The 25,223-nt window shown below is 42.0% G+C and overlaps 1 protein-coding gene across 4 annotated transcripts in view; it reads left to right on the top strand.

The window, feature by feature from the left end:
• Positions 1 to 25,223, top strand: part of LOC124048149 (protocadherin-15-like) — a 353,300-nt gene that overhangs the window by 199,302 nt on the left and 128,775 nt on the right. For all 4 annotated transcript variants that reach the window (XM_046368624.1, XM_046368627.1, XM_046368626.1 and 1 more), the window contains one exon: positions 258 to 351. In XM_046368624.1, coding sequence (XP_046224580.1) covers positions 258 to 351 — 94 coding nt within the window. The remainder of the gene's footprint in view (positions 1 to 257; positions 352 to 25,223) is intronic.

Genomic DNA, 25,223 nt, shown 5'->3' on the forward strand with positions numbered 1-25,223 from the left:
GCTTACACTGACAAGGTTGTGATTTTTGATCAGGTGAACCCATCACAAGTGTGATTCAATAATTGCAGGTGAAATGTTCACATTTCCAGTGTCTGAATACAGTCTTTGATGCAATAATTTGTGTCTCCTCTTCCATGTTGTTGTATGGGTAATGTTTATCTGTACTCTGACAATCTGAAAACGTTTGGCTCAAAGGGAAGCAGAGTGAGTGTGTTGGTGAAAAAGAACCCCTGTGTCTCTGTCTCTCCTATCCCCAGGTCAGGGCTGTTGGTCCTGAGGAAACCACTGGACAGGGAGACAGAGGATCACTACACCCTCGTTGTAACTGCCTCAGATGGCCGTCCAGAAGGGGTAAGCCTGCCTCAATTGTCCTTCCATCCATATATTCATTAATCTAAACCTTCATAAATCCTTTCCTTCATCCATTCATGTGTGCTGTCTCATCATCAATATATTTATTGTGTTCATTTGTCTATTCGATCCATTCAGTTCAGTGTATGGTAGGTTGAATACCTAGCCCTATTCACTGGCCGAAATCTGTCTTGCCTACTACTTACTAATACTACATACTGTGTACTATTTAGAACGTACTGTTTAGTAAAATGATTGCAGTAAGCAACCAATATCAACATTCTAGTCTCCCCCGTACTGAGAGTGTATAATCTAATACTAGACTCCCCCATACTGAGAATGTATAATCTAATACTAGACTCCCCCGTACTGAGAATGTGTAATCTAATACTAGTCTCCCCCATACTGAGAATGTGTAATCTAATACTAGACTCCCCCATACTGAGAATGTATAATCTAATACTAGACTCCCCCATACTGAGAATGTAATCTAATACTAGACTCCCCATACTGAGAATGTGTAATAATACTAGACTCCCCATACTAGAAGAATGTATAATCTAATACTAGACTCCCCATACTGAGAATGTGTAATCTAATACTAGACTCCCCATACTGAGAATGTATAATCTAATACTAGACTCCCCCATACTGAGAATGTGTAATCTAATACTAGACTCCCCCATACTGAGAATGTAATCTAATACTAGACTCCCCCCATACTGAGAATGTGTAATCTAATACTAGACTCCCCCATACTGAAATGTGTAATCTAATACTAGACTCCCCATACTGAGAATGTATAATCTAATACTAGACTCCCCCATACTGAGAATGTACTGAGAATGTGTAATCTAATACTAGACTCCCCCATACTGAGAATGTGTAATCTAATACTAGACTCCCCATACTGAGAATGTGTAATCTAATACTAGACTCCCCATACTGAGAATGTATAATCTAATACTAGACTCCCCCATACTGAGAATGTATAATCTAATCCATACTAGACTCCCCATACTGAGAATGTATAATCTAATACTAGACTCCCCATACTGAGAATGTGTAATCTAATACTAGACTCCCCCACTATACTGAAGAATGTGTAATCTAATACTAGACTCCCCATACTGAGAATGTGTAATCTAATACTAGACTCCCCCATACTGAGAATGTGTAATCTAATACTAGACTCCCCCATACTGAGATCTGAGAATGTATAATCTAATACTAGACTCCCCATACTGAGAATGTATAATCTAATACTAGACTCCCCCATACTGAGAATGTGTAATCTAATACTAGACTCCCCATACTCTCCCCCATACTGAGAACTGAGAATGTGTAATCTAATACTAGACTCCCCATACTGAGAATGTATAATCTAATACTAGACTCCCCATACCCTAGACTCCCCATACTGAGAATGTATAATCTAATACTAGACTCCCATCCTGAGAATGTATAATCTAATACTAGACTCCCATACTGAGAATGTATAATCTAATACTAGACTCCCCCATACTGAGAATGTATAATCTAATACTAGACTCCCCATACTGAGAATGTATAATCTAATACTAGACTCCCCCATACTGAGAATGTATAATCTAATACTAGACTCCCCATACTGAGAATGTGTAATCTGACTCCCCATACTGAGAATGTATAATCTAATACTAGACTCCCCCATACTGAGAATGTATAATCTAATACTAGACTCCTGAGAATGTATAATCTAATACTAGACTCCCATATACTGAGAATGTGTAATCTAATACTAGACTCCCCCATACTCTCCCCCATACTAGTCTCCCCCATACTGAGAATGTATAATCTAATACTAGACTCCCCCATACTGAGAATGTGTAATACTAATACTAGACTCCCCCCATACTGAGAATGTGTAATCTAATACTAGACTCCCCCATACTGAGAATGTATAATCTAATACTAGACTCCCCCATACTGAGAATGTGTCATCTAATACTAGAGAATGTGTAATCTAATACTAGACTCCCCCATACTGAGAATGTGTAATCTAATACTAGACTCCCCCATACTGAGAATGTGTAATCTAATACTACTCCCCATACTGAGAATGTGTAATCTCCCTAGACTCCCCCATACTGAGAATGTATAATCTAATACTAGACTCCCCCATACTGAGAATGTGTAATCTAATACTAGACTCCCCCATACTGAGAATGTGTAATCTAATACTAGACTCCCCCATACTGAGAATGTATAATCTAATACTAGACTCCCCCATACTGAGAATGTGTAATCTAATACTAGACTCCCCATACTGAGAATGTATAATCTAATACTAGACTCCCCATACTGAGAATGTGTAATCTAATACTAGACTCCCCCATACTGAGAATGTATAATCTAATACTAGACTCCCCATACTGAGAATGTATAATCTAATACTAGACTCCCCATACTGAGAATGTGTAATCTAATACTAGACTCCCCCATACTGAGAATGTATAATCTAATACTAGACTCCCCCATACTGAGAATGTATAATCTAATACTAGACTCCCATATACTGAGAATGTATAATCTAATACTAGACTCCCCCATACTGAGAATGTATAATCTAATACTAGACTCCCCCATACTGAGAATGTGTAATCTAATACTAGTCTCCCCCATACTCTCCCCCATACTAGTCTCCCCCATACTGAGAATGTGTAATCTAATACTAGACTCCCCCATACTGAGAATGTGTAATCTAATACTAGACTCCCCCATACTGAGAATGTATAATCTAATATTAGACTCCCCCATACTGAGAATGTGTCATCTAATACTAGACTCCCCCATACTGAGAATGTGTCATCTAATACTAGACTCCCCCATACTGAGAATGTGTCATCTAATACTAGACTCCCCCATACTGAGAATGTGTAATCTAATATTAGACTCCCCCATACTGAGAATGTGTAATCTAATACTAGACTCCCCATACTGAGAATGTATAATCTAATACTAGACTCCCCATACTGAGAATGTGTAATCTAATACTAGACTCCCCGTGTGTCATCTAATACTAGACTCCCCCATACTGAGAATGTGTAATCTAATACTAGACTCCCCATACTGAGAATGTGTAATCTAATACTAGACTCCCCATACTGAGAATGTATAATCTAATACTAGACTCCCCATACTGAGAATGTGTAATCTAATACTAGACTCCCCATACTGAGAATGTATAATCTAATACTAGACTCCCCCATACTGAGAATGTCTAATCTAATCTAGACTCCCCCATACTGAGAATGACTCCCCCCATACTGAGAATGTATAATCTAATACTAGACTCCCCATACTGAGAATGTGTAATCTAATACTAGACTCCCCATACTGAGAATGTATAATCTAATACTAGACTCCCCATACTGAGAATGTATAATCTAATACTAGACTCCCATACTGAGAATGTATAATCTAATACTAGACTCCCCATACTGAGAATGTGTAATCTAATACTAGACTCCCCATACTGAGAATGTGTAATCTAATACTAGTCTCCCCCATACTCTCCCCATACTAGTCTATACTGAGAATGTGTAATCTACTAGACTCCCCCATACTGAGAATGTGTAATCTAATACTAGACTCCCCCATACTGAGAATGTATAATCTAATACTAGACTCCCCCATACTGAGAATGTATAATCTAATACTAGACTCCCCATACTGAGAATGTGTAATCTAATACTAGACTCCCCCATACTGAGAATGTATAATCTAATACTAGACTCCCCCATACTGAGAATGTATAATCTAATACTAGACTCCCCCATACTGAGAATGTATAATCTAATACTAGACTCCCCCATACTGAGAATGTGTAATCTAATACTAGACTCCCATATACTGAGAATGTATAATCTAATACTAGACTCCCCCATACTGAGAATGTGTAATCTAATACTAGACTCCCCCATACTGAGAATGTGTAATCTAATACTAGACTCCCCCATACTGAGAATGTGTAATCTAATACTAGACTCCCCCATACTGAGAATGTGTAATCTAATCTAATACTAGACTCCCCATACTGAGAATGTATAATCTAATACTAGACTCCCCATACTGAGAATGTGTAATCTAATACTAGACTCCCCCATACTGAGAATGTGTAATCTAATACTAGACTCCCCATACTGAGAATGTGTAATCTAATACTAGACCCCCCATACTGAGAATGTATAATCTAATACTAGACTCCCCCATACTGAGAATGTAATCTAATACTAGACTCCCCATACTGAGAATGTATAATCTAATACTAGACTCCCCATACTGAGAATGTATAATCTAATACTAGACTCCCATATACTGAGAATGTGTAATCTAATACTAGTCTCCCCATACTGAGAATGTGTAATCTAATACTAGACTCCCCATACTGAGAATGTGTAATCTAATACTAGTCTCCCCATACTCTCCCCCATACTAGTCTCCCCATACTGAGAATGTGTAATCTAATACTAGACTCCCCATACTGAGAATGTGTAATCTAATACTAGTCTCCCCATACTCTCCCCCATACTAGACTCCCCATACTGAGAATGTATAATCTAATACTAGACTCCCCATACTGAGAATGTATAATCTAATACTAGACTCCCCATACTGAGAATGTATAATCTAATACTAGTCTCCCATACTCTCCCCCATACTAGACTGCCCCATACTGAGAATGTATAATCTAATACTAGTCTCCCCATACTCTCCCCCATACTAGACTCCCCCATACTGAGAATGTATAATCTAATACTAGACTCCCCATACTGAGAATGTATAATCTAATACTAGTCTCCCATACTCTCCCCCATACTAGACTCCCCCATACTGAGAATGTATAATCTAATACTAGTCTCCCCCATACTCTCCCCCATACTAGACTCCCCATACTGAGAATGTATAATCTAATACTAGACTCCCCATACTGAGAATGTATAATCTAATACTAGTCCCCCATACTGAGAATGTATAATCTAATACTAGTCCCCCCATACTGAGAATGTGTAATCTAATACTAGACTCCCCATACTGAGAATGTATAATCTAATACTAGACTCCCCATACTGAGAATGTATAATCTAATACTAGACTCCCCCATACTGAGAATGTATAATCTAATACTAGACTCCCCATACTGAGAATGTGTAATCTAATACTAGACTCCCATACTGAGAATGTATAATCTAATACTAGACTCCCCATACTGAGAATGTGTAATCTAATACTAGACTCCCCATACTGAGAATGTGTAATCTAATACTAGACTCCCCCATACTGAGAATGTGTAATCTAATACTAGACTCCCCATACTGAGAATGTGTAATCTAATACTAGACTCCCCCATACTCTCCCCATACTAGACTCCCCCATACTGAGAATGTATAATCTAATACTAGACTCCCCCATACTGAGAATGTGTAATCTAATACTAGACTCCCCCATACTGAGAATGTGTAATCTAATACTAGACTCCCCCATACTGAGAATGTGTAATCTAATACTAGTCCCCCCATACTGAGAATGTATAATCTAATATTAGACTCCCCATACTGAGAATGTATAATCTAATACTAGACTCCCCATACTGAGAATGTGTAATCTAATACTAGACTCCCCATACTGAGAATGTATAATCTAATACTAGACTCCCCCATACTGAGAATGTATAATCTAATACTAGACTCCCCATACTGAGAATGTATAATCTAATACTAGACTCCCCATACTGAGAATGTATAATCTAATACTAGACTCCCCCCATACTGAGAATGTATAATCTAATACTAGACTCCCCCATACTCTCCCCCATACTAGTCTCCCCCATACTGAGAATGTATAATCTAATACTAGTCTCCCCCATACTGAGAATGTGTAATCTAATACTAGACTCCCCCATACTGAGAATGTATAATCTAATATTAGACTCCCCCATACTGAGAATGTGTAATCTAATACTAGACTCCCCCGTACTGAGAATGTATAATCTAATACTAGACTCCCCCATACTGAGAATGTGTAATCTAATACTAGACTCCCCCATACTGAGAATGTATAATCTAATACTAGACTCCCCCATACTGAGAATGTATAATCTAATACTAGACTCCCCCATACTGAGAATGTGTAATCTAATACTAGACTCCCCCATACTGAGAATGTATAATCTAATACTAGACTCCCCCATACTGAGAATGTATAATCTAATACTAGACTCCCATATACTGAGAATGTGTAATCTAATACTAGTCTCCCCCATACTGAGAATGTGTAATCTAATACTAGACTCCCCCATACTGAGAATGTGTAATCTAATACTAGTCTCCCCCATACTCTCCCCCATACTAGTCTCCCCCATACTGAGAATGTGTAATCTAATACTAGACTCCCCCATACTGAGAATGTGTAATCTAATACTAGTCTCCCCCATACTCTCCCCCATACTAGACTCCCCCATACTGAGAATGTATAATCTAATACTAGACTCCCCCATACTGAGAATGTATAATCTAATACTAGTCCCCCCCATACTGAGAATGTATAATCTAATACTAGTCTCCCGTACTGAGAATGTGTAATCTAATACTAGACTCCCCATACTGAGAATGTATAATCTAATACTAGACTCTCCCATACTGAGAATGTATAATCTAATACTAGACTCCCCATACTGAGAATGTATAATCTAATACTAGACTCCCCATACTGAGAATGTGTAATCTAATACTAGACTCCCATATACTGAGAATGTATAATCTAATACTAGACTCCCCATACTGAGAATGTGTAATCTAATACTAGACTCCCCATACTGAGAATGTGTAATCTAATACTAGACTCCCCCATACTGAGAATGTGTAATCTAATACTAGACTCCCCTCCCCATACTGAGAATGTATAATCTAATACTAGACTCCCCCATACTGAGAATGTATAATCTAATACTAGACTCCCCGTACTGAGAATGTGTAATCTAATACTAGACTCCCCCATACTGAGAATGTGTAATCTAATACTAGACTCCCCCATACTGAGAATGTGTAATCTAATACTAGACTCCCCCATACTGAGAATGTGTAATCTAATACTAGTCCCCCCCATACTGAGAATGTATAATCTAATATTAGACTCCCCCATACTGAGAATGTATAATCTAATACTAGACTCCCCCATACTGAGAATGTGTAATCTTATACTAGACTCCCCCATACTGAGAATGTATAATCTAATACTAGACTCCCCCATACTGAGAATGTATAATCTAATACTAGACTCCCCCATACTGAGAATGTATAATCTAATACTAGACTCCCCCATACTGAGAATGTGTAATCTAATACTAGACTCCCCCATACTGAGAATGTATAATCTAATACTAGAGAATGTGTAATCTCCCCCATACTGAGAATGTGTAATCTAATACTAGACTCCCCCATACTGAGAATGTGTAATCTAATACTAGACTCCCCCATACTGAGAATGTGTAATCTAATACTAGACTCCCCCATACTGAGAATGTGTAATCTAATACTAGACTCCCCCATACTAGAATGTAATGAGAATGTATAATCTAATACTAGACTCCCCATACTGAGAATGTGTAATCTAATACTAGACTCCCCATACTAATACTAGAGACTGAGAATGTAAATCTAATACTAGACTCCCATATACTGAGAATGTGTAATCTAATACTAGACTCCCCCATACTGAGAATGTGTAATCTAATACTAGACTCCCCCATACTGAGAATGTATAATCTAATACTAGACTCCCCCATACTGAGAATGTATAATCTAATACTAGACTCCCCCATACTGAGAATGTATAATCTAATACTAGACTCCCCCATACTGAGAATGTGTAATCTAATACTAGACTCCCCCATACTGAGAATGTGTAATCTAATACTAGACTCCCCCATACTGAGAATGTGTAATCTAATACTAGACTCCCCATACTGAGAATGTATAATCTAATACTAGTCTCCCCATACTGAGAATGTATAATCTAATACTCCCCATAAGAATGTATAATCTACTAGACTCCCCATACTGAGAATGTATAATCTAATACTAGACTCCCCATACTGAGAATGTCCCCCATACTGAGAATGTGTAATCTAATACTAGTCTCCCCATACTGAGAATGTGTAATCTAATACTAGACTCCCCCATACTGAGAATGTATAATCTAATACTAGACTCCCCCATACTGAGAATGTATAATCTAATACTAGACTCCCCATACTCCCCATACTGAGAATGTATAATCTAATACTAGTCTCCCCATACTGAGAATGTATAATCTAATACTAGACTCCCCATACTACTCCCCCATACTGAGAATGTGTAATCTCCTCCCCCATACTGAGAATGTATAATCTAATACTAGACTCCCCCATACTGAGAATGTATAATCTAATACTAGACTCCCCATACTGAGAATGTATAATCTAATACTAGACTCCCCATACTGAGAATGTATAATCTAATACTAGACTCCCCATACTGAGAATGTATAATCTAATACTAGACTCCCCCATACTGAGAATGTATAATCTAATACTAGACTCCCCATACTGAGAATGTGTACTGAGAATGTATAATCTAATACTAGACTCCCCATACTGAGAATGTATAATCTAATACTAGACTCCCCCCCATATACTGAGAATGTATAATCTAATACTAGACTCCCCATACTGAGAATGTGTAATCTAATACTAGACTCCCCCATACTGAGAATGTGTAATCTAATACTGAGAATGTGTAATCTAATACTAGACTCCCCATACTGAGAATGTATAATCTAATACTAGTCTCCCCATACTGAGAATGTATAATCTATACTGAGAAATGTACTAATCTAATGTATAATCTAGACTATACTGAGAATGTATAATCTCTAGACCCCCATACTGAGAATGTATAATCTAATACTAGACTCCCCATACTGAGAATGTATAATCTAATATACTAGACTCCCCCCCATACTGAGAATGTATAATCTAATACTAGACTCCCCCATACTGAGAATGTATAATCTAATACTAGAATGTATAATCTAATACTAGACTCCCCCATACTGAGAATGTGTAATCTAATACTAGACTCCCCATACTGAGAATGTGTAATCTAATACTAGACTCCCCATACTGAGAATGTAATCTAATACTAGACTCCCCCATACTGAGAATGTGTAATCTCCTCCCCATACTGAGAATGTATAATCTAATACTACTGAGAATGTATAATCTAATACTAGACCCCCCATACTGAGAATGTGTAATCTAATACTAGACTCCCCATACTGAGAATGTATAATCTAATACTAGACTCCCCATACTGAGAATGTATAATCTAATACTAGACTCCCCCATACTGAGAATGTATAATCTAATACTAGACTCCCCCCATACTGAGAATGTGTAATCTAATACTAGACTCCCCATACTGAGAATGTATAATCTAATACTAGACTCCCCCATACTGAGAATGTGTAATCTAATACCTCCCCCATACTGAGAATGTATAATCTAATACTAGACTCCCCCATACTGAGAATGTGTAATCTAATACTAGACTCCCCATACTGAGAATGTGTAATCTAATACTAGATCCCCATACTGAGAATGTGTAATCTAATACTAGACTCCCCCATACTGAGAATGTATAATCTAATACTAGACTCCCCATACTGAGAATGTATAATCTAATACTAGACTCCCCTGAGAATACTGAGAAATGTGTAATCTAATACTAGACTCCCCATACTGAGAATGTGTAATCTAATACTAGACTCCCCCATACTGAGAATGTGTAATCTAATACTAGACTCCCCCGTACTGAGAATGTATAATCTAATACTAGACTCCCCGTACTGAGAATGTATAATCTAATACTAGACTCCCCTGAGAATGTGTAATCTAATACTCCCCATACTGAGAATGTGTAATCTAATACTAGACTCCCCATACTGAGAATGTATAATCTAATACTAGACTCCCCATACTGAGAATGTATAATCTAATACTAGACTCCCCATACTGAGAATGTGTAATCTAATACTAGAGAGAATGTGTCTAATACTAATATACTGAGAATGTGTAATCTAATACTAGTCTCCCCCATACTGAGAATGTGTAATCTAATACTAGTCTCCCCATACTCTCCCCCATACTAGACTGAGAATGTGTAATCTAATACTAGACTCCCCATACTGAGAATGTGTAAATCTAATACTAGACTCTCCCCATACTGAGAATGTATAATCTAATACTAGACTCCCCATACTGAGAATGTATAATCTAATACTAGTCTCCCCCATACTGAGAATGTATAATCTCTAGTCTCCCCATACTGAGAATGTGTAATCTAATACTAGACTCCCCCATACTAGAATGTATAATCTAATACTAGACTCTCCCCATACTGAGAATGTATAATCTACTAGACTCCCCCATACTGAGAATGTATAATCTAATACTAGACTCCCCCATACTGAGAATGTGTAATCTAATACTAGACTCCCATACTGAGAGAAATGTATAATCTAATACTAGACTCCCCCATACTGAGAATGTATAATCTAATACTAGACTCCCCATACTGAGAATGTGTAATCTAATCCCCCCCATACTAGAGAGAATGTATAATCTAATACTAGACTCCCCATACTGAGAATGTGTAATCTAATACTAGACTCCCCCATACTGAGAATGTAAATCTAATACTAGACTCCCCCATACTGAGAATGTATAATCTAATACTAGACTCCCCCATACTGAGAATGTATAATCTAATACTAGTCTCCCCATACTGAGAATGTGTAATCTAATACTAGACTCCCCATACTGAGAATGTATAATCTAATACTAGACTCCCCCATACTGAGAATGTATAATCTAATACTAGACTCCCCCATACTGAGAATGTATAATCTAATACTAGACTCCCCATACCTAATACTAGACTCCCCCATACTGAGAATGTATAATCTAATACTAGACTCCCCATACTGATACTAAGAATGTGTAATCTAATACTAGACTCCCCCATACTGAGAATGTGTAATCTAATACTAGACTCCCCATACTGAGAATGTGTAATCTAATACTAGACTCCCCATACTGAGAATGTGTAATCTAATACTAGACTCCCCATACTAGACTCCCCCATACTGAGAATGTGTAATCTAATACTAGACTCCCCCATACTGAGAATGTATAATCTAATACTAGACTCCCCATACTGAGAATGTGTAATCTAATACTAGACTCCCCCATACTGAGAATGTGTAATCTAATACTAGACTCCCCATACTGAGAATGTGTAATCTAATACTAGACTCCCCCATACTGAGAATGTATAATCTAATACTAGACTCCCCATACTGAGAATGTAATAATCTCCCCCATACTGAGAATGTGTAATCTAATACTAGACTCCCCATACTGAGAATGTATAATCTAATACTAGACTCCCCATACTGAGAATGTATAATCTAGACTCTGAGAATGTGTAATCTAATACTAGACTCCCCCATACTGAGAATGTATAATCTAATACTAGACTCCCCCATACTGAGAATGTATAATCTAATACTAGACTCCCCATACTGAGAATGTATAATCTAATACTAGACTCCCCCATACTGAGAATGTAAATCTAATACTAGTCTCCCCATACTGAGAATGTGTAATCTAATACTAGAGTCTCTCCCCCATACTGAGAATGTCTAATACTAGTAACTGAGAATGTATAATCTAATACTAGACTCCCCCATACTGAGAATGTGTAATCTAATACTAGACTCCCCATACTGAGAATGTGTAATCTAATACTAGACTCCCCCATACTGAGAATGTATAATCTAATACTAGACTCCCCCATACTGAGAATGTGTAAATCTAATACTAGACTCCCCCATACTGAGAATGTATAATCTAATACTAGACTCCCCATACTGAGAATGTATAATCTAATACTAGACTCCCCCATACTGAGAATGTATAATCTAATACTAGACTCCCCCATACTGAGAATGTATAATCTAATACTAGACTCCCCATACTGAGAATGTATAATCTAATACTAGACTCCCCCATACTGAGAATGTAAATACTAGACTCCCCATACTGAGAATGTATAATCTAATACTAGACTCCCCATACTGAGAATGTGTACTGAGAATGTAATCTAATACTAGACTCCCCATACTGAGAATGTATAATCTAATACTAGACTCCCATACTGAGAATGTGTAATCTAATACTAGACTCCCCATACTGAGAATGTGTAATCTAATCTAGACTCCCCCATACTAGTGTAATCTAATACTAGTCTCCCCCATACTCTCCCCCATACTAGTCTCCCCCCATACTGAGAATGTGTAATCTAATACTAGACTCCCCATACTGAGAATGTGTAATCTAATACTAGTCTCCCCATACTCTCCCCCATACTAGACTCCCCCATACTGAGAATGTATAATCTAATACTAGACTCCCCCATACTGAGAATGTATAATCTAATACTAGTCCCCCCATACTGAGAATGTATAATCTAATACCCCCCATACTGAGAATGTATAATCTAATACTAGACTCCCCCATACTGAGAATGTGTAATCTAATACTAGACTCCCCATACTGAGAATGTATAATCTAATACTAGACTCTCCCCATACTGAGAATGTATAATCTAATACTAGACTCCCCCATACTGAGAATGTATAATCTAATACTAGACTCCCCATACTGAGAATGTGTAATCTAATACTAGACTCCCCATACTGAGAATGTGTAATCTAATACTAGACTCCCCATACTGAGAATGTATAATCTAATACTAGACTCCCCCATACTGAGAATGTGTAATCTAATACTAGACTCCCCCATACTGAGAATGTGTAATCTAATACTAGACTCCCCATACTGAGAATGTGTAATCTAATACTAGACTCCCCATACCATACTGAGAATGTATAATCTAATACTAGACTCCCCATACTGAGAATGTATAATCTAATACTAGACTCCCCATACTGAGAATGTGTAATCTAATACTAGACTCCCCCATACTGAGAATGTGTAATCTAATACTAGACTCCCCATACTGAGAATGTGTAATCTAATACTAGACTCCCCATGTGTAATCTAATACTAGTCCCCCCAGAAATGTATAATCTAATACTAGACTCCCCATACTGAGAATGTATAATCTAATACTGAGAATGTGTAATCCCATATACTGAGAATGTATAATCTAATACTAGACTCCCCATACTGAGAATGTAAATCTAATAATACTAGACTCCCCCATACTGAGAATGTGTAATCTAATACTAGACTCCCCCCCCATACTGAGAATACTGAGAATGTGTAATCTAATACTAGACTCCCCATACTGAGAATGTATAATCTAATACTAGATCCCCATACTGAGAATGTGTAATCTAATACTAGACTCCCCCATACTGAGAATGTATAATCTAATACTAGACTCCCCATACTGAGAATGTGTAAATCTAATACTAGTCTCCCCCCCCATACTGAGAATGTGTAATCTAATACTAGTCTCCCCCATACTGAGAATGTGTAATCTAATACTAGTCTCCCCCATACTGAGAATGTGTAATCTAATACTAGTCTCCCCCATACTGAGAATGTGTAATCTAATACTAGACTCCCCCATACTGAGAATGTGTAATCTAATACTAGTCTCCCCCATACTGAGAATGTGTAATCTAATGCGTTGCTTCCCGCCATTTGTTCATTATGATACAGCTCATCCCCTCATCTGATTATCAGCTGTTGTCAAACACACGTGGGACTTAAAATGCGACTCTCTTCCTCAATAGCATGCGGTGAATTCTACTCGATAAAAAGTCACATTTAATTTGAGATCCTGACATTTAAAGCATACTGCATTTTAAATATTTCGCATACTATGGCTTGTATTGTAAACAGTGTTTATGGTCTCCCAGTCCATTGTTTTGATCAGATCCTGGCCAAACAGGAGTAACAGTGATTTATGTATAACAGTACCGGGGGTTATTAGGTGATAATCAGGGTTGATTAAAATGTGCAATAATGGAATATCCGTATTTTGTCCTCAATAATGGGCATCTTAAAGGTTGTATAAGGTGTTAAGAAAATGTGAATAATCACCAAAACGTGATGCATTCCCCTACTATTATATTTATCTAAAACATTTCCCTTGTCGTTGCATATCCCCATGTCAAAAATATCTCTCTCCATCTCACACATGTAACGAGGAAGTCAGCGGACAGATTCCTGTGAAATGATTCTTTTTGATACCAGCGGTGTTATATTTAATAATGCAACTGTGACAGGTTACCGAACTGACCTTTATGAAAATGAATACAAATCCCTCTCTTCTGACACATTCTGATAACTGAAGCACCTCCCCCTAGATGTAATCACTAGCCACCTTAAAGATGCATTCCGGGTTCTTAAACTCAACAAACTGGATTTGTATCATAACATAAACCACAAAATGGATGACGTAGTACACAATTAGACACGTTTTGGCTTGCGGGCACCACTTTCAAAACTACAGCCTGAAATTCTACAAAAGTTTCAGAGTGCATTTTTAATTGGCCAGTAGTCTCAGAGCTTGTCTCTTTCTCCTCTAGTGGAGAGGAGAACTCTCATCCTCTCCTTAAAAGTGTAGTCCTGTTGGTTGTCTCATGCAAGTCAGATAATGCAGGGAAGAGTAGAGTACCAGTAAAATCCCTCCCCTCTGTGGTCTCCACGATTCAACTTTATTCTATAAAACATTGAGCAAAGTTTTATCTGCAGACTTGAGTGGGTAGGGTAGAAGCAGAGACAGAGGTCTTTAAAATGCATTGACCTTTCCAAATCAGCTGGTCATTAGCGACGCTAATAAACAGTCATGTAGGAACTAGGAAGAGCTTTCTAGTTTAGGAGACACACACACACACACACAGAGGGTGTTCCACAAGCATATGGCGTAGCAAGCCAAATAGAAAAAGAAGCCAGCCAGGTTCCCCCGGGCTTGGGGGGGTTATGACATTTTTGCAGAACAAGCTGGATTTTGTTAGCCTTTTGTATGTTCTAAAGCTAGTTTGTATTTTCAACCAGCAACTATCAGGAAATAACACTGATAAAAAAAAATCACACTTTTACAGTGTTAGTTTTATCAGCTGTTGTACAATAGATATAAAAAACTGAAAAATATAATTTTTACAGTAAAGCTTTAAGCTTCCTTCTGTAGCTCAGTTGGTAGAGCATGGCGCTTGTAACGCCAGGGTAGTGGGTTCGATCCCCGGGACCACCCATACGTAGAATGTATGCACACATGACTGTAAGTCGCTTTGGATAAAAGCGTCTGCTAAATGGCATATTATTTATTATTAAGTAGCATTTTCTCTGCTATCAGCAATACAGGTATGATTGAAGAATGAAGCAGGTGTTAAACATGGTCTTTGCTACACAGAAACACATTGATTTGTCAACACTTTGATTTAATCAGTAGACCTATATTAATATATTTAAAATACCATATCATTAGCTTTTAAAACAATTCAATCTGTTTTCTTTTATAATATTTTGGACCAGAGTAAGGATATCTCTCCACTAACCTACCCATCGTTCCTGAAGTCAGGAGGATTCACCATCTTCATCAAATGTTTTCATGATTTATCTACAGAGAATTGCCAAAAAGTCAAGCAGTATGCAAATGATTAAAAAACTTATTTTGTACATAATGTTGCCGCTACCGTCGCTTATGACTGAAAATAACTTCTGGACATCAGAAGCGATTACTCACCACGGACTGGCAGAATGCTTTTTTTCCTTTAAACGAGTCTGACGAGCCCGACTCAAATGATATACTGCTTCCTCGGGAACAGGCCCAGATCCCCGTGATTTGCGTGAAGAGGAGGCGGAGAAAAAGGGGCCAGAGGGCGGCCTTCTGAGAATTCCTAGGTGATCTAATAAACCTCCAATTCCTTCCGGTCAGCTAGCAAACGTGCAATCTTTGGAGAATAAAATAGATGACGAAGAAGATTAAACTACCAATGGGACATACAAAACTGTAATATCTCATGCTTCACGGAGTCGTGGCTGAACAGCTACACTATCAACATACAGCTGGCTGGTTATACTCTGTACCGGCAGGATAGAACAGTGGCATCTGGTAAGACAAGGGGCGGTGGACTATGTATTTTTGTAAATAACAGCTGGTGCACAATATCTAAGGTAGTCTCAAGCTATTGCTTGCCTGATGTAGTATCTTATGATAAGCTCTAGACAACATTATCTACCTAGAGAGTTTTCATCTGTATTTTTCATAGCTGTTTACATACCACCAAGAGACCTAGGCTGGCACTAAGACAGCATTAAATGAGCTGTATACCACCATAAGCAAATAAGAAAACGCTCACCCAGAGGCGGTGCTCCTTGTAGCCGGGGACTTTAATGCAGGGAAACTTAAATCCATTTTACCAAATTTCTATCAGCATGTTAAGTGTGCAACCAGAGGGAAAGTAACTCTGGACCACCTTAACTCCACACACAGAGACGCAAACAAAGCTCTCCCTCGCCCACCATTTGGAAAATCTGACCATAATTCTGTCCTCCTGATTGCTGCTTACAAGCAAAAATTAAAGCAGGAAGCACCAGTGACTAGATCAATAATAAAGTAGTCAGATGAAGCAGATGCTAAGTTACAGGACTGTTTTGCTATCACAGACTGGAACATGTTCTGGCATTCTTCCGATGGCATTGAGGAGTACACCAGATCAGTCCTTGGCTTCATCATTAAGTGCATCAATGACGTCGTCCCCACTGTGACCATACGTACATACCCCAACCAGAAACCATGGACTACAGGCAACATCCGTACTGAGCTAAAGGCTAGATCTGCCTCTTTCATGGAGCGGGACTCTAACCCGGAAGCTTATAAGAAATCCTGCTATGCCCTTCGATGACCCATCAAAAAGGCAAAGTGTCAATATATGACGAAGATCAAATCATACTACACCGGCTATAACGCTCATTGGTTGTGGCAGGCCTTGCAAACCATTACAGACTACAAAGGGAAGCACAGCCGAGAGCTGCCCAGTGACACGAGTCTACCAGATGAGCTAAACTACTTCTATGCTCGCTTCGAGGCAAATAACACTGGAACATGCATGAGAGCACCAGCCGTTCCGGAAGACTGTGTGATCACATTCTCCTCAGCTGATATGAGTAAGACCTTTAAACAGGTCAACATTCACAAGGATGTGGGGCCAGACGGATTACCAATACGTACTGCGAGCATGCGCTGACCAACTGGCAAGTGTCTTCACTGACATTTTCAACCTTTCCCTGTCCAAGTCTGTAATACCAACATGTTTAAAGCAGACCACCATAGTGCCTGTGCCCAAGAACACTAAGGTAACCTGCCTAAATGACTACCGAGTCGTAGCACTCACGTCTGTCGACAAGAAGAGCTTTGAAAGGCTGGTAATGGTTCACAACAACACATCCCACCACCCACTCCAATTTGCATACCGCCCCAACAGATCCACAGATGATGAAATCTCTATTGCACGCCACACTGCCCTTTCCCACATGGAAAAAAGGAACATCTATGTGAGAATGCTATTCATTGACTACAGCTCAGTGTTCAAAACCATAGTGCCCTCAAAGCTCATCAATAAGCTAAGGACCCTGGGACTAAACACCTCCCTCTGCAACTGGATCTTGAACGTCCTGACGGGCCACCCCCAGGTGGTAAAAGTAGGTAACAACACATCTGCCACGCTGATCCTCAACACAGGGGCCCCTCAAGGGTGCGTGCTCAGTCCCCTCCTATACTCTGTTCACTCATGACTGCACAGCCAAGCACCACTCCAACACCATCATTAAGTTTGCAGATGACACAACAGTGGTAGGCCTGATCACCGACAACGACGAGACAGCCTATAGGGAGGAGGTCAGACACCTGGCTGTGTGGTGCCAGGACAACAACCTCTCCCTCAACGTGATCAAGACAAAGGATATGATTGTGGACTACAGGAAAAAGAGTACCGAGCATGCCCCCATTCTCATCGACGGGGCTGCAGTGGAGCTGGTTGAGTGCTTCAAGTTCCTTGGTGTCCACATCACCAACAAACAAAACATGGTTCAAGCACACCAAGACAGTCCTGAAGAGGGCACAACAAAACCTATTCCCCCTCAGGAGACTTAAATGATTTGGCATGGGTCCTCAGATCCTCAAAAGGTTCTACAGCTGCACCATCGAGAGCAGGACATTACAGAGGGTAGTGCGAACAGCCCAGTACATCACTGGGGCCTCTATACCAAGCAGTGTCAAAGACTCCAGCCACCCTAGTCATAGACTGTTATCTCTGCTATCTCAAGCAAGCGGTGCCGGAGCTCCATGTCTAGGTCCAAGAGGCAGCGAAACAGCTTCTACCCCCAAGCCATAGACTCCTGAACATCTAACAAATGGCTACCCAGACTATTTGCATTGCCCCCCCCCTCTTTTTTACACCACTGCTACTCTCTGTTGTTATCATCTATGAATAGTTGCTTTAATAACTCTACCTACTTGTACATATTACTTCAACTAACCTGTGCCCCCGCACATTGACTCTGTATCGTTACCCCCCTGTATATAGTCTCGCTATTGTTATTTTACTGCTGATCTTTAATTACTTGTCATTACTTGTTGCTTTTATTTCTTTTTTTAAAAACTGCATTGTTGGTAGGAGGTTCATAAGTAGGCATTTCACTGTAAGGTCTACAACTGTTGTATTCAGCGCATGTGACTAATACAAGTTGATGTGGTTTGAAATTAGGGAGCCAACTGAACAGCTCTCTTACCGATGTAATTTGGTAGGCTACTGACGAGTCACTCACTTTAACGTCACTGTCTGACAGGTCCTGATGGACTTCATATTGAAAATACAAAGGAGATCTTTAGTTTATTTGTCCCGATGCGATACCATGGACATATAACTTCGTTGTGTGATTTATGAATGGCAGGGATATATGAGATTTACTTTATTCAGTCAGTTCTACACCTTTTATAAACTAGTCAAGCTTGCTGTTTGTCAATGAAAGCACAGTATAAAGCCTATGCTCCACCACTCCACGGCCTATGCTCCACCACTCCACGGCCTATGCTCCACCACTCCACGGCCTATGCCCCACCACTCCACGGCCTATGCTCCACCACTCCACGGCCTATGCTCCACCACTCCACGGCCTATGCTCCACCACTCCACGGCCTATGCGCCACCACTCCACGGCCTATGCTCCACCACTCCACGGCCTATGCGCCACCACTCCACGGCCTATGCCCCACCACTCCGTGGCCTATGCTCCACCACTCCACGGCCTATGCTCCACCACTCCATGGCCTCTGCTCCACCACTCCGTGGCCTATGCTCCACCACTCCGCGGCCTATGCTCCACCACTCCATGGCCTATGCGCCACCACTCCACCCTACTCCACGGCCTATGCTCCACCACTCCACGGCCTATGCCCCCACTCCATGGCCTATGCCCACCACTCCATGGCCTATGCTCCACCACTCCATGGCCTATGCTCCACCACTCCATGGCCTATGCTCCACCACTCCACGGCCTATGCTCCACCACTCCGTGGCCTATGCTCCACCACTCCATGGCCTATGCTCCACCACTCCGTGGCCTATGCTCCACCACTCCGCGGCCTATGCTCCACCACTCCGTGGCCTATGCTCCACCACTCCATGGCCTATGCTCCACCACTCCACGGCCTATGCTCCACCACTCCGCGGCCTATGCTCCACCACTCCATGGCCTATGCGCCACCACTCCACGGCCTATGCGCCACCACTCCACGGCCTATGCGCCACCACTCCACGGCCTATGCCCCACCACTCCGTGGCCTATGCCCCACCACTCCACGGCCTATGCCCCACCACTCCACGGCCTATGCCCCACCACTCCACGGCCTATGCCCCACCACTCCACGGCCTATGCCCCACCACTCCACGGCCTATGCCCCACCACTCCACGGCCTATGCCCCACCACTCCACGGCCTATGCCCCACCACTCCACGGCCTATGCGCCACCACTCCACGGCCTATGCCCCACCACTCCGTGGCCTATGCCCCACCACTCCACGGCCTATGCTCCACCACTCCACGGCCTATGCCCCACCACTCCACGGCCTATGCCCCACCACTCCACGGCCTATGCTCCACCACTCCACGGCCTATGCCCCACCACTCCACGGCCTATGCCCCACCACTCCACGGCCTATGCCCCACCACTCAGTGGCTGCCTATAAAACACAACAGGGCCCAACGTTAACTTTATTTCTCGGTTGACCAAAAATCTACTGTCCCAAACTGAATTTCTACTGTCCCGGACATAGTGTAGTTCTTAAATGCATTAGGGTAATGCAAGGCTTATAGGTTGGCGTGGCTTCTCTCTATATTCAGCTATAAATAGTTATTGTGATGTGTATTAAAAGGCTGTGTAATATAATTTAGCAATGCAAGTCATTATTGTATTCTTTATAATTGCGTTGTATTAATTGCGTTCATTTTTGTTTCTAAAGTATGTCATTTTGAGAAGATTTGATAATAGGACGCTGACCCTTTAAGACCAACGTTCCAAAAGAGATATCGTCATGGCTACAGTAGGCGAGCCAAGAGGAATGCTAGGTCTCTTTTTGTATCGTTCTTTTTACAGCCAATTAACAGTAGCCAGCATATTGCTAGTATGTTTACTATTGAAGGTTTACATTTGGAAATCATTGATAGGTGCTTCTTTTTGCTTTGGACAGCTCGCGTGTGCTTTGTGAAGGCATCGGCTGCATTGCAAACTCAAAGTAGACAGCCCTCGGATCTAAACTCTCAGCCCTTGAATGACGTTTTACATCGTCACATCCGAGTGTACCTTAAATGTCCCTTGCCTGTCATGCAGGTGAAAGAGGACCCAAAAGCGACTTGGCGAAAACAGAGTCTTTAATCCAGTAAAGTAAATACAATCAAAAAAACACAACTTTCACTCGAAATGACGAGGACAAACTGGAGACTCGATCTTGAACAGCAGGTGAACAGCAGGTTGCCTCGGGAAGGCACTTGAACCAGACAGACTCAGACACCTGCTCACCACGCAGCATCTGAGGAAAACACGACACGACAGGGCGAAACACAATCACAGCACGGTGAATTCTAAACAAGGAACCGACAGGACAGGAACGGAACACAAAGGAAGAAATAGGGACTCTAATCAGGGGAAAGGATCGGGAACAGGTGTGGGAAGACTAAATGATTGATTAGGGGAATAGGAACAGCTGGGAGCAGGAACGGAACGATAGAGAGAAGAGAGAGCGAGAGAGTGAGAGAGGGAGGGGGAGAGAGAGGATAGAAAGAGGGAAAGAACCTAATAAGACCAGCAGAGGGAAACGAATAGAATGGGAAGCACAGGGACAAGACAAGATAATAAATGACAAAACATGACAGTACCCCCACTCACCGAGCGCCTCCTGGCGCACTCGAGGAGGAATCCTGGCGGCAACGGAGGAAATCATCAATGAGTGAACGGTCCAGCACGTCCCGAGACGGAACCCAACTCCTCTCCTCAGGACCGTAACCCTCCCAATCCACTAAGTATTGGTGACCCCGTCCCGAGAACGCATGTCCATGATCTTATGTACCTTGTAAATAGGTGCGCTCTCGACAAGGACGGGAGGGGGAGGGAAGACGAACGGGGTGCGAAGAAAGGGCTTGACACAGGAGACATGGAAGACAGGATGGACGCGACGAAGATGTCGCGGAAGAAGCAGTCGCACAGCGACAGGATTGACGACCTGGGAGACACGGAACGGACCAATGAACCGCGGAGTCAACTTACGAGAAGCTGTCGTAAGAGGAAGGTTGCGAGTGGAAAGCCACACTCTCTGGCCGCAACAATACCTTGGACTCTTAATCCTGCGTTTATTGGCGGCTCTCACAGTCTGTGCCCTGTAACGGCAAAGTGCAGACCTCACCCTCCTCCAGGTGCGCTCACAACGTTGGACAAACGCTTGAGCGGAGGGAACGCTGGACTCGGCAAGCTGGGATGAGAACAGAGGAGGCTGGTAACCCAGACTACTCTGAAACGGAGATAACCCGGTAGCAGACGAAGGAAGCGAATTGTGAGCGTATTCTGCCCAGGGGAGCTGTTCTGCCCAAGACGCAGGGTTTCTGAAAGAAAGGCTGCGTAGTATGCGACCAATCGTCTGATTGGCCCTCTCTGCTTGACCGTTAGACTGGGGATGAAACCCGGAAGAGAGACTGACGGACGCACCAATCAAACGACAGAACTCCCTCCAAAACTGTGACGTGAATTGCGGGCCTCTGTCTGAAACGGCGTCTAACGGGAGGCCATGAATTCTGAATACATTCTCGATAATGATTTGTGCCGTCTCCTTAGCGGAAGGAAGTTTAGCGAGGGAATGAAATGTGCCGCCTTAGAGAACCTATCGACAACCTTAAGAATCACAGTCTTCCCCGCAGACAAAGGCAGACCGGTAATGAAGTCTAGGGCGATGTGAGACCATGGTCGAGAAGGAATGGGGAGCGGTCTGAGACGACCGGCAGGAGGAGAGTTACCCGACTTAGTCTGCGCGCAGTCCGAACAAGCAGCCACGAAACGGCGCGTGTCACGCTCCTGAGTCGGCCACCAAAAGCGCTGGCGAATAGACGCAAGAGTGCCTCGAACACCGGGATGACCAGCTAACTTGGCAGAGTGAGCCCACTGAAGAACAGCCAGACGAGTGGAAACAGGAACGAAAAGGAGGTTACTAGGACAAGCGCGGCGACGCAGTGTGCGTGAGTGCTTGCTTAACCTGTCTTTCAATTCCCCAGACTGTTAACCCGACAACACGCCCATAAGGAAGAATCCCCTCGGGATCAGTAGAAGCCACAGAAGAACTAAACAGACGGGATAAGGCATCAGGCTTGGTGTTCTTGCTACCCGGACGGTAAGAAATCACAAACTCGAAACGAGCGAAAAACAACGCCCAACGAGCTTGACGGGCATTAAGTCGTTTGGCAGAACGGATGTACTCAAGGTTCTTATGGTCTGTCCAAACGACAAAAGGAACGGTCGCCCCCTCCAACCACTGTCGCCATTCGCCTAGGGCTAAGCGGATGGCGAGCAGTTCACGGTTACCCACATCATAGTTGCGCTCAGATGGCGACAGGCGATGAGAAAATAAGCGCAAGGATGAACCTTATCGTCAGACTGGAAGCGCTGGGATAGAATGGCTCCCACGCCTACCTCTGAAGCGTCAACCTCGACAATGAATTGTCTAGTGACGTCAGGAGTAACGAGGATAGGAGCGGACGTAAAACGTTCTTTTAGAAGATCAAAAGCTCCCTGGGCGGAACCGGACCACTTAAAACACGTCTTGACAGAAGTAAGAGCTGTGAGAGGGGCAGCAACTTGACCGAAATTACGAATGAAACGCCGATAGAAATTAGCGAAACCTAAAAAGCGCTGCAACTCGACACGTGACCTTGGAACGGGCCAATCACTGACAGCTTGGACCTTAGCGGAATCCATCTGAATGCCTTCAGCGGAAATAACGGAACCGAGAAAAGTAACGGAGGAGACATGAAAAGAGCACTTCTCAGACTTTACGTAGAGACAATTCTCTAAAAGGCGCTGTAGAACACGTCGAACGTGCTGAACATGAATCTCGAGTGACGGAGAAAAAATCAGGATATCGTCAAGATAGACAAAAACAAAGATGTTCAGCATGTCTCTCAGAACATCATTAACTAATGCCTGAAAAACAGCTGGCGCATTGGCGAGACCAAACGGCAGAACCCGGTACTCAAAATGCCCTAACGGAGTGTTAAACGCCGTTTTCCACTCGTCCCCCTCTCTGATGCGCACGAGATGGTAAGCGTTACGAAGGTCCAACTTAGTAAAGCACCTGGCTCCCTGCAGAATCTCGAAGGCTGATGACATAAGGGGAAGCGGATAACGATTCTTAACCGTTATGTCATTCAGCCCTCGATAATCCACGCAGGGGCGCAGAGTACCGTCCTTCTTCTTAACAAAAAGAACCCCGCCCCGGCCGGAGAGGAAGAAGGCACTATGGTACCGGCGTCAAGAGACACAGACAAATAATCCTCGAGAGCCTTACGTTCGGGAGCCGACAGAGAGTATAGTCTACCCCGAGGAGGAGTGGTCCCCGGAAGGAGATCAATACTACAATCATACGACCGGTGAGGAGGAAGGGAGTTGGCTCGGGACCGACTGAAGACCGTGCGCAGATCATGATATTCCTCCGGCACTCCTGTCAAATCGCCAGGTTCCTCCTGAGAAGTAGGGACAGAAGAAACGGGAGGGATGGCAGACATTAAACACTTCACATGACAAGAAACGTTCCAGGATAGGATAGAATTACTAGACCAATTAATTGAAGGATTATGACATACTAGCCAGGGATGACCCAAAACAACAGGTGTAAACGGTGAACGAAAAATCAAAAAAGAAATAGTCTCACTGTGGTTACCAGATACTGTGAGGGTTAAAGGTAGTGTCTCAAATCTGATACTGGGAAGATGACTACCATCTAAGGTGAACATGGGCGTAGGCTTCTCTAACTCTCTGAAAGGAATGTCATGTTTCCGAACCCATGCTTCGTCCATGAAACAACCCTCAGCCCCAGAGTCTATCAAGGCACTACATGTAGCACCCGAACCGGTCCAGCGTAGATGGACCGACAAAGTAGTACAGGATCTTGATGGAGAGACTTGAGTAGTTGCGCTCACCTGTAGCCCTCCGCTT

The sequence above is a fragment of the Oncorhynchus gorbuscha genome, linkage group LG11 (assembly GCF_021184085.1).
Source record: "Oncorhynchus gorbuscha isolate QuinsamMale2020 ecotype Even-year linkage group LG11, OgorEven_v1.0, whole genome shotgun sequence".
Classification (NCBI taxonomy): Eukaryota; Metazoa; Chordata; class Actinopteri; order Salmoniformes; family Salmonidae; genus Oncorhynchus; species Oncorhynchus gorbuscha.